The 12,500-nt window shown below is 38.2% G+C and overlaps 1 protein-coding gene across 1 annotated transcript in view; it reads right to left on the bottom strand.

The window, feature by feature from the left end:
* The window catches only part of LOC118762639 (metabotropic glutamate receptor 3-like), a 139,390-nt gene that overhangs the window by 17,130 nt on the left and 109,760 nt on the right, over window positions 1-12,500 (bottom strand). Inside the window, exon 3 of the mRNA XM_036501537.1 lies at window positions 4,228-4,443. Within this exon, the coding sequence (XP_036357430.1) occupies window positions 4,228-4,443 (216 nt within the window). The remainder of the gene's footprint in view (window positions 1-4,227; window positions 4,444-12,500) is intronic.

The following is a 12,500-nucleotide window of genomic DNA, read 5'->3' as shown; positions in this document are numbered from 1 at the left end:
CTTTCAGTCATACTATACCACCTCTTATCTTTTACTCGCCTTAGGATGCTAGGTATGTCTCGGCAAGTGATTGAGGTTTGAATAATTCACCTCTGGAAACATGATTGTTTTGTCCATCATCGTTAAACAACCCTTAATCTGGGACCTTTTGAGCGAGATGGCCTACGTAGCCTGAAAAAGTTCTAAATGTGTTCCCACCTGCAAGGTCATGTGCTGTTTATTTTGATATGAGATCACCATGTCGTGCACAGATGCTTGTGATGCATGTGTCTGGTATACCCTTATAAGACGGGTATTCATGATGGGTATACTGGGCTTCGTAAATTTGTACCCCAATGTCATTTTGATGGCATGCACTGCTCTCTCATTCAATAATAATAATGGCATAGGTTGACTATCAAAAAGCATACGATATGATACCACACTCTTGGATAAAATGAACAATGGAAATGTATGGAGAAGCAGAAAAACAGAAATATTATTTGGAGCCTTATGAAATGGTGGAGAACGGAATTGACAGCAGGAATTCAAGTATTAGGAGAAGTGAAAATCAAGAGAGGAATATTCCAGGGGAACAGTGTGTCCCTATTGATCTTTTTGCTGGGAATGATCCCCTTGAATTTAAAACTACAGAAAACAAAATTGTGGTTTGACTTGGGAAGTGGTAAGGGAAAACTGAACCACTTGCCATTTACGGACGACTCACAAAATGTGAGGCAGAACCGGACAGCCTAACTTCAGTCTGTGCAGATTTTCTCTAATGGTATTAAGATGGAGTTTGGGCTCTCAAAATGTGCTACGATGGTGACGAGACGAGCAAAGCTTGTCAGGACAGAAGGCATAGGATTGCCTAGTGGTGAAATGATGAAAGAAATCCGCCTATGAATACCTGGGAATACTTGAAGCAGATGGAATTAAACACGACATGAATGAAAAGGCAAAAAGAGAGTACCTGCGGTGAGTGAGAAAACTACTGCTTCAAAGCTGAATGCCGTTTCGGCAATAAACTCGCGCGCAGTCGCATTAGTTCGGTATGGTGTTGGAGTCCTGAGGTGGACACAGTAAGAGCTGAAGGAGATGGACAGGAGGTCAAGAAAGCTCCTAACGATGCATGGAGCCCACCTATACACGAAGAGAGCAAATGGAGGAAGAGGACTAATAAATGTAGGAGACTGCGTACGTATCGACCTCGGGAGCTTAATGAAATACCTAACCCAAAGTAAGGAAACCTTGTTAGTGTCAGTTAGGAACGAGGGAGTTTTGAAAGCAGAGAATAAAAAGAAAAACAAAGGAAGAAGTACAAAATGGAGATGAAGAAGAATTACGCAACAAGGAGAAAGTAGATGTGATTGGTTGAAGAAATGAACACTAAAAAACGAGACGGAGAGCACTATAATGGCAGCGCAAAACCAAACTTTGGCCACGAACTGGAGGGTCAACCTTTGGGATGGGCAAGTGTCTCCGCTGTGCTGCGTCTGTAATAGAGTGGATGAAACCATTGCTCATATCACAAACGAATGCCCTAGCCTTGCCCAAAACCGCTACAAGTTGTGGCGACACGATCAGGTAGCGAAAGGGCTACATTGGAAACTATGCGAAAAACAGGGACTTCGGAGATTATCATTGAGTGAGAGAGCAGTGCATGTCATCAAAGTGACACTGGAGTCGACTGTCCCCTCCTCCAAATTTGAAACCTTGCGCTTGTAGTAAAAAGGATTCTCGTTATTATAAAGGCGGCGAGCTGGCAGAATCGTTAGCACGCCGTACAAAATGCTTAATGTCATTTCCCTCACCTTACGTTCAAATTTCACAGAGGCCGGTTTTGTCGTTTCTATGTTGGGACTGATAAAATAAGTACATATTTCTTTACTACCCACAAGGGGCTAAACACAGAGAGGACAAACAAGGACACACAAACGGATTAAGTCGATTATATATCGACCCCAGTGCGTAACTGGTACTTATTTAATCGACCCCGAAAGGATGAAAGGCAAAGTCGACCTCGGCAGAATTTGAACTCAGAACGTAACGACAGACGAAATACCTATTTCTATTTCTTTATTACCCACAAAGGGGCTAAACACAGATGGGACAAACAAGGACAGACATAGTTATTAAGTCGATTACATCGACCCCAGTGCGTAACTCGTACTTAATTTATCGACCCCGAAAGGATGAAAGGCAAAGTCGACCTCGGCGGAATTTGAACTCAGAACGTAGCGGCAGACAAAATACCGCTAAGCATTTCACCTGGGGCGCTAACGATTCTGCCAGCTCGCCGATAAAATAAGTACCAACCGAGCAGTAGGGTCGATACTGTCAATTATTCCTCTCCCACAACATTCCAGGTCTGGTGACTATGGTAGAAAGGAGTATTGTTGTTGTTGTTGTTTGTCTCTATTACAGAAGTAACACTAGTACAAAGAAGAGACCATTCTAGAAACGTTCTCCGAGAGATGGAGAAACAACACATTATACATTACGTTTATTAAACTTTTAAGAGTTTCTAGTGTCGAGTCAGAAATGTGTTTATACTGGATTGTTACTAGATTTTGAATTTTACCGAAATATATCTTAGCTTCTCTACACCTGTTTACTTTCAACAGCTCAAGAAAATCTGATTATTCAGCAGGTGACATTTGTCGCTGTCATTACCAGACAACTTTTCGACACTCATCATCGTCATTGACAGCACTGATATTGTTGTCGCCATCATCGTCATTAACAGCAGCAGCATAAGTTACCTTTGTTAATATTCTCATTAGCATTTAGTCCAAAGCTCTACAATGAATTTACACTTGTAGACAAAGTCTGTCGATATTCCTTAGTGCTCGATCTAATCCGTATAAGCCCGGTGAAAATAAAACCAACATTTGACAAACATTTTTATCCTGTTTTTCATATATATATGTGTGTCTGTGTGAATGCGTGTGTATATTAAGAGGATTATTTTAATAATGTTATAACGATTAACTGAATAATAACACGTACAAGCACGTTTGTTGCTGCATCTAAATATTTAAGATTTTAAAATGTCATGTGTTTACAAACATGACCAAAGTAGACTGTCTTGGACAATGAATCCACATGACATGGAAATCTCAAACGTGACATATATAAACAGTCTACACATATATCAAAGATGTGGAGGCGCAATGGCCCAGTGGTTAGGGCAGCGGACTCGCGGTCGTAGGATCGTGGTTTCGATTCCCAGACCGGGCGTTGTGAGTGTTTATTGAGCGAAAACACCTAAAGCTCCACGAGGCTCCGGCAGGGAAGGTGGTGATCCCTGCTGTACTCTTTCACCACAACTTTCTCTCACTCTTACTTCCTGTTTCTGTTGTACCTGTATTTCAAAGGGCCAGCCTTGTCACACTCTGTGTGACGCTGAATCTCCTCGAGAACTACGTTAAGGGTACACGTGCTGTAGAGTGCTCAGCCATTTACACGTTAATTTCACGAGCAGGCTGTTCCGTTGATCGGATCAACCAGAACCCTCGTCGTCGTAACCGACGGAGTGCTTCCATCCATATCAAAGATAGACTCCAGCGACAGAGACCATTAACAGAGACATGGCCACAGAAAGTTTTCAATGGTGCAAATTTAAATCACAGTGCATGTCAAGGAAATAATCATGTAAAACACTGTCTTAAAGTTTGAACATATACAACTAAACAATTCGTGGCGATCTCTAAATGCCTTCCCCGTACGTAAATAACTGTATCTCTAAGTCATTTTCTTTTCCAGCCCAGATTAATAGTTGATTCTCTATAAAGTGTTGCTGCGACACCTAAAAGAATGTTGCTTATATATTAGATGCACTGCTGGCACTATACACTCGCTATATGTTCTAGATCATCTCCTCTACTCCCAAAACTATCCAACCGATGAAAGGTTCTCTGCCATTCTCGATGGTGAGCATTTAGTTGTTCAAACATCCAAGTTCCTACACATGAAATGAATATATAAGCGGCTGCGCATTCTATAGACACATGTACAATTAAAGCAACGTTCAGCCAAATCGCCGTAACACAATAAGACCGACCTGAAAATGCAGTCCAGAGAAAATAGACTTTACCAAAGAGCAAAATTTAATTCGGTGGGGTTTAATCTCAGAACACAAAGCATTCAAAACGACGCTCTAACAACCCTGCCAAATCGCTGCTTATGCTAATAGTAAAATATGTCATAATGATTGGTTGAATATTAAATTACTTTTGTACTTACCAGTTATATTCTTTCTCGATACTTCCACAAACAGTTTCTGCGCCTCTCCGGGAAGCATAAATACTATGACAACTTTGACGCGATCATCTTCGTTAAGTTTATCAAGGGCGTTCCGAATTGATTTTTCGTCTATACTGCTGTTCCTATGAGCTTGTATGGACAAGCTGTTCAGGCATACATTTTGTTTCGCAGCTTCGTCCTCCAGCAGTAACAAACCTGTTGCAATAATTTAAACCATATTTTGAAGTATATTAAAACCAAATATCTTAATTCGTCAGTTATTAACACATCATGAAGTAATGAGGAAGCCTCTATACGGTTCATTGACAGAACTACAGTAGCTAAGATATATTTGATCATAGGTTTGCTCAGCCATAGGTGACCTGGAACTAAACAACAATGACAGCAACAATAACAACAACAATAGCATAAACTTCATGAAATAAAAACGAAATCCAGAAACTGAAATCCCAATATTTTGATTTCGAGCCAAAAACCTTTGCCGCTAGATCCACGCGCACTAAAAACAAATAAAATCATTTCTTCCAAATCATATATAACCGTCTTAAGTAAAGGAGAACACAAGAATTAGTGTAGACCCGAATAGATAAATTGATTAGATATTATCGGCTAGAATGTCTCTGATAATAGGTGCCTGCCTTTGATGAGGTTTGTGCAACAACATCGAGTACATATTTACTGAAAATTTCTATAACATAGCATTATTTATTACAGAACGTATGGCCGTTGTATATAACTCTCAGTTTAGTGTATTTTTCAGTTATACACAATATAGCTAGGTGGAGGTGCTTGTCTCCCCCTTGCAAACGTAAGGACACGGGAAATGTGTCAAGACCGACAGGAAGCGTTGCTGCCTGCTAGGGCTAAATAGCAGTTCTATGACTCCATTCATGGGACTGTCACATTAAGTTGACAGTATACAACTGCTTTTTCACAATATTGTATTTCTTTAATTGTAGACAACATTGTGTGTTTTTATAACTACAAAATATGAATTTCTTTACCCACATGATATAGTGCGCCTCTCAGATATACACTCTTTTACTTGTGTCAGTCATTTGACTGTGGCCATGCTGGAGCACCGCCTTTAGTCGAGCAAATCGACTCCGGGACTTATTCTTTGTAAGCCTAGTACTTATTCTAGCGGTCTGTTTTGCCGAACCGTTAAGTTACGGGGACGTAAACACAAAGCATCGGTTGTCAAACGATGTTGGGGGGACAAACACAGACACACAAACATATATACACATTTACATATATATAGACATATATACGACGGGCTTCTTTCAGTTTCCGTCTACCAAATCCACTCACTAGGCTTTGGTCGGCCCGAGGCTGTAGCAGAAGACACTTGTCCAAGGTGCCACGCAGTAGGACTAAACCTGGAACCATTGGCTGGTAAACAAGCTACTTACCACACAGCCACTCCTACGCCTACGCAATAATGTATTTTTCCGTCGCGAAAAAGCTTTGCTTTGTCACTCAAATGAATAACTTCCCGTTTTAAAAGATATTGCATCAGTATAGACCTTGATACACGATGCTTGAGAAAGGATTAAACACAGTCAAGTCTTAAACGAAATGCCTTTGATCATGTGTCTGTTTGATCAGAGCTGATCTAGGAATGAACAACTGGCAAACACTCCCCCACTCTTTACTCTTTTCTCTCTTTTGCTTGTTTCAGTCATTTGACTGCGGCCATGCTGGAGCACTGCCTTAAATCGAGCAACTCGACCCCGGGACTTATTCTTTTGTAAGCCTAGTACTTATTCTATCGGTCTCTTTTGCCGAACCGCTAAGTGACGGGCAGGTAAACACACCAGCATCGGTTGTCAAGCAATGCTAGGGGGACAAACACAGACACACAAACACATACACACACATACATATATATATATATATATATACATATATACGACAGGCTTCTTTCAGTTTCCGTCTACCAAATCCACTCACAAGGCATTGGTCGGCCCGGGGCTATATCAGAAGACACTTGTCCAAGATGCCACGCAGTGGGACTGAACCCGGAACCATGTGGTTGGTTAGCAAGCTACTTACCACACAGCCACTCCTGCGCCTATTCTTATCTTCTAATTCTCATGCTACACCTTACCTTTAATTCCTGCCTTTACTGGAATGTGTTCCTTTAGAATTTTAACTCTTTCATTCAGTTTTACTTCTGTTATTAACCTTCAACTGTTAAAGAATAAATATTAAAAGTGTTAACTTCAATAGTAACCCTTGATTAAGTTAATCTCGCATGAGCAGATTCGTTAATTACTGTGGAAAGGCTGGAAAATTAATGGACGTTGATGCTTCTCTTAAAACTAACAAGAAACCTATATGGCACTAGCTTTGGTCATAGAAATATTCTGAAACCTTTCATAAACGTATTGAATCCATCTTAAATCTATCAAAGTGGTATTGTGTGTCAATATTGTTCTTGTTTTGAGACCATAAGCTTAGGTTAGAAATCTTTATATATATAAAAGTGAAGTTGTGTGTCTGTCTCCTACGATTTAGATTCCTAACTACTCCCACATTTTGCGGTGCAGTTTAACCAAAACCGGGTATCTTATAGTCGTGATTCATATCGAGCCCTTCTGGGTATTAGCGCGCGTCTACAATGAGTCTACGATTTAAAAAAAAATTACCATCATTTTTTTTCCATTTTAATGCATTTTTTTCGCTATTATATAAGGGAAGTAACTCTAAAAATGTCTACGATGAGTCAACGATTTAAAAAAAAATTTACCATCATTTTTTTCCCATTTTTAATGCATTTTTTTGCTATCTTTTAGCTATAACTCTCTAAAAATGCTTATATAGTTATTTCCCTTACAAACCCGAGCAACGCCGGGCGATACTGCAAGTAATTACTAAGAGAAAAGTGTTGGTAGAAATGCTACTGGAATGGAGGATGGTTTGCAGTATTTACTTCTATCTCTCTGTAATTTGAAGTCTGCCCAACTGTGCTTTGTTTTTCATCTTTCTGTAGCTGAAAAAAATATATAAATCAGAAATATGCAGGAATCAATTTAAAAAAAAGAAAAGCCCACATATCTTATATGCCTACATCAAAATATATTAATAACGTGCTCATTGATAGCATCTCTGCTGTATTTCAATGCCTTTAAAATGTTTTTATAAAATTTCCCGACTAATATATATTTTTAGGAAAGTTTTCATGAGAGTCGGTACATGAATGTTTGGTTAGCGTTAATATCGAATCGAACTTTTATGCCTTTCACTACTTTCTAATATTATGCTATACTCACCTATTTTATTTTAGATTTGCCCAGACACCTGAATATTGATGTAATTATTATATAAATATTATCAAAGAATACTAGCTTGGCTGCGTAAACTTCAAGCGGCCCTCATCAAATCACACATATAAACACTCACATACACACGCACACGCACGCACACATACACACACAAACACACAAACACACACCACACACACACACACACACCACACACACACACACACACACATATGTATGTATATTACATTAATGCTCATTCTTGTGAAACATCATTAAATGCGGAAAGGGTAGAAAAAGAGAAAAAGCGGGTGAGAGAGCGGGTGAGTACGAGTATATATGTGTACGAGTGTATTATGTGTGTGTGTTTGTGTATACGTAAGAGAGAAAGCGAGCAAAAGAGAGCGAGAGAAAGAGAGAGTGACAGTAATTATGCGCTTAGATGTTTGTATTTATACGGTAATATTCATCGGGCGCATCACAAAGAACGAAAGCCAGTTTGTAGATATATTACTTCGACATATATATCACGTATTTATTGGTCAAGTTAAGGATGATGCAAACATTCCGAAGATTTGTCTGGCGATAGATGCCTATTGGCTTTCATTAACTGTCGTTTAACCCGTATATTCGACCACCAATGATCAGAAGACAGAATATATATCAATATATGCGAGTATGTATGTTAATGTGTTTGTTTAATGTATATTCCGTACGGAAGCATTATACGTGTGCATGTGTGTGGTGAGTATGGAACGTAAATACAGACGCGTGGATGGGAATGTGGAACATAAATTCAGACGCATGCTTTTGTATGCGGTGTCAGTGTAAAGATAGATGAAGGAAGACCAATATACAAAAGGGTGTACATACAAACCTACACATATATTTGCGTAGTGTAGCGCGAGTGAGATATTTAACGTTAAAATTACTTAAAAGACAATACGAGGCAAATTCCAGAAGACAAGTTTGCATTTTGTCAAATATTTCGATATTTCGGGGCTAAAACTCCTTTGCTAAAATAATAAAATAGTTTTAAGTTTCTACCTTTTGCGCAGATAAATGGAAGCATCTTGTAACATGTACATAATGTACACCCATGTTCTCTCTCTCACACACACACACACACAAAAAAAAACTCACACACACATAGTATGTGCGTCTATGCGTGTTATGAACAGAAAGTTATATAGACAAACAGACAAATTGATAGATGGATAGATAGATAGATAGATAGATAGATAGATACATACATACATACATACATACATACATACATACATACATACATACATACATACATATATACGTATATATATATATACATACAAAAATGCATACATACATACATACATACATACATACATACATGCATGCATACATACATACATACATACATACATACATACATACATATATACATACATACATAACATACATACATACATACATACATATATACGTATATATATATACATACAAAAATGCATACATACATACATACATACATACATACATATATACATACATACATACATACATACATACATGCATGCATACATACATACATACATACATACATACATACATACATACATACATACATATATACATACATACATACATACATACAATACTTCAAAACCTTCAGCTTTTATATCCGGATCACAAATTTACATTTATATCAATAATAACACTGGTCAACAGCCAATTTTCATGAGGAATATTATATGGCGTTTTATATGTAGTTTTGTCCGCAGATTTCAAAAATGTAATCAGGCACATTTTTTCTGATGAGATGAGAGAGGTATATAACTCCCATCAGCAGTATCGCTACACGTAAACGTCTTATACAGTTAAATTCTGACTATGTCAAGGCATTGCAAGAACAGTCCTGATATATTTTGTCATGTCTGTGATCCATTTACCACCAAAGCTCAGCAACGTGCCATCACAAGTGAAATCAAGAAGATCTACCAGTTGTGCTTTGGCTGCTCTCTCGGGGAACAAGATAAGTGTTGGGCCCCGCATATAATCTGCTCAGTTTGTTCAAATGGACTAAGGGATTGGCTAAATAAGAGGAAGAGAGCAATGCCGTTTGCAATACTTATGATATGGACAGAGCCAAAGGATAATTTCTTGGGCTGTTATTTCTGCAACGTTAATGTATGTGGGTTTACTGTAAAAACCAAGCATAAGATTGTGTATCCCAACTTGGAATCAGCAAGAAGACCAGTACAACACAACGATGAGGATCTTCCTATTCTAATGCCACCAGAAAATTGCCTTCAGATGTCTGACGAAGATGTATTTCCTGAAGAAAATATTACGAAGTGAGTGCAGATTTCACGATTGAAAATGAAGACGTACCACAGAAATTTTCTCAAGGAGAGTTAAATGATTTAGTTATAGACTCGTAATTGTCGAAGGATAAAGCTGAAAAATTAGCCTACAAGAAAAGTGTCTGCTTAAGAAAGATTTTGTAAGTAAATGCTGAACTATCAGTCTGGATAAGCTTGAATTTTCAGAAAAAGAAATCAACCAACTGACTTGCACATTACAAATACAATCTGTAAGCGGAAGAATTAAACCATGCAAGACTTTCCTCAGTTTTAAAATATGACATTGTTTTCGTTATTTACATTTCAAAGCTGGGTCTTTGTATATTTGTTAGAAATCAGCTCCTTCTTCAAAGAAGAATTTATAAATACACTACACACACACACACACACACACACACACAACACACACACACACACACACAACACATACATACATACATACATACATACACACACACATAGATACATACATACATACATACATACATACATACATACATACATACATACATACATACATATATACACACATACATAAATACATAAAAAATATGCTAAGAGCATTCCGTTGGTTTAGATACAAGCGGACATGTAAAGTTAATGTGTGTTACATAATGTACTCATGTCAGAGAAGCCAAAAACGAAATAACAATGACAGCAAAGAAGTGATTGCAAAAACCAGCTGCAATTGTCATATTGCTTGAGACGTCTTGCGATTTAGAAAATGATTTAAAAATACAGTCACAATCAAGAAGATATTAAAAATCACACTTTGAATTTTTCTTTAGACTTAAAAGCAGACATTTTACAAGGAGCGTAATTTTATTTTATTTTGAGTCTTGAAGTGTTTCTTCCCATTAATGTCAATTGGAAAAACTATGAACATTGTAAACTAGAAGAAACTTGTTTTGACATTTAATAGTATGTAAACTTATTTCCCTTCCTTATCTTCTCTGCCACAACTACAAGAGTTTCTGATCTTTTAAGATAACTGTTTGCATATTAAGTCCGCCCAAATGTATTCGCTACATTAATTTAATTAATTTCCTTTTCCGCCGTATTCCCACTCCACCTTCAAGCTCCAACGCTAATTACTATATCAAGAGTTTCTCTAGCATCACAAAGCTGCACGATAACATTTTGGCTTTTCCTAATTTTTTTTCTTTTCAGTCAGCCGTCAGATTGATCACTCGCTGTTACTTAGGGAATCCCGGATGGTTGCTTTTCCTTCGTTTAGTGATATGCTGGAGTTCCGTGAGTAGTCTCGTCCGAGTCGAAAGCAGACTTGAACTCTCTCTCCAAAGTTCTTTTCAAGTTTCCCTCGCGGAACTTGTCGGCTATCGAACTTCTCACCGTATTTAGCCTTAGATGGAGCTATCCACCCGCTTTAGGCTGCGTTTCCGAGCAGCCTGACTCTCGGACCGAAGAACGTCGCCGATCGCCTCCGGCTCCAAACGGGCCTAGCACCCGCTCTGGCAGTTCCGATCGAGGGGACTCCGAACCTAGCAGGGTGAAACGATCGACCGTGTACGAACCTTGCGCCACAGCTCTTGACGACCGGCGCGGCCGACGAGATTCTGTGTTAAGCTTCTCCCGGTTCCCTCGCCATCACTTAGGGAATCCTGGTTTATTGATTTTCCACCGCTTAGCAATATGCCTAAGCTCGGCGGGTATATATCATATATCATATAATATACATATAAATATATATATATATATATATATATATTTATTATATATATATAATATATATATATATATATCGGAATCAACTAGACGGATCGCCTCCACCAACTAAGGCGCAGGAGTGGCTGTGTGGTAAGTAGCTTGTTACCAGCCACATGGTCCGGGGTTCAGTCCCACTGCGTGGCACCTTCGGCAAGTGTCTTCTACTATAGCCTCGGGCCGACCAATGCCTTGTGAGTGGATTTGGTAGACGAAACGAAAGAAGCCTGTCGTATATATGTATATATATAATCTATATGCGGTGGTGTGTGTTTGTGTGTCTGGGTTTGTCCCCCTAGGCATTGCTTGACAACCGAATGCTGGTGTGTTTATGTCCCCGTTACTTAGCGGTTCGGCAAAAGTGCGCGATAGAAAAAGTACTGGGTTACAAATGAATAAGTCCCGGGGACGAGTTGCTCGATTAAAGGCGGTGCTCCAGCATGGCCGCAGTCAAATGACAGAAACAAGTAAAAGAGTAAAGAGTATATATATATATATAATATATATATATATATAATTATATATATATACATTATATATATATTGTATTATTACACAACTAAATATAGTTTTTTTAAATACATTGGTTGCTGAAACGAACATATTTGAGTCTACCAAGGATCAACCAACACATCGGAGCGAAGCTCCATTCTATGAAATTCTTTCCCCTGATGAAATACCCAATTCGATATGGAAATTTAATTTGATATGTATAAGGAAAATAGAACAAGGTAGAAAATGCTAGAATAATTTTATCATAAAGAACATTTTAGTACCTGTTTTAGTCTTTGTGATTTATTCAACTTAGAGTAAAATATGAAAAACAAATTGTCGAAAAATTAAATGAAATGTTTTTTTAAAAAAACATTTCCATAGTTTTCAAATAGGTGGACATTTCACATTTTTTGTATGTCTC

The sequence above is a fragment of the Octopus sinensis genome, linkage group LG3 (genome assembly GCF_006345805.1).
Source record: "Octopus sinensis linkage group LG3, ASM634580v1, whole genome shotgun sequence".
NCBI lineage: Eukaryota > Metazoa > Mollusca > Cephalopoda > Octopoda > Octopodidae > Octopus > Octopus sinensis.
This window is presented reverse-complemented; position numbering and strand designations above follow the sequence as displayed.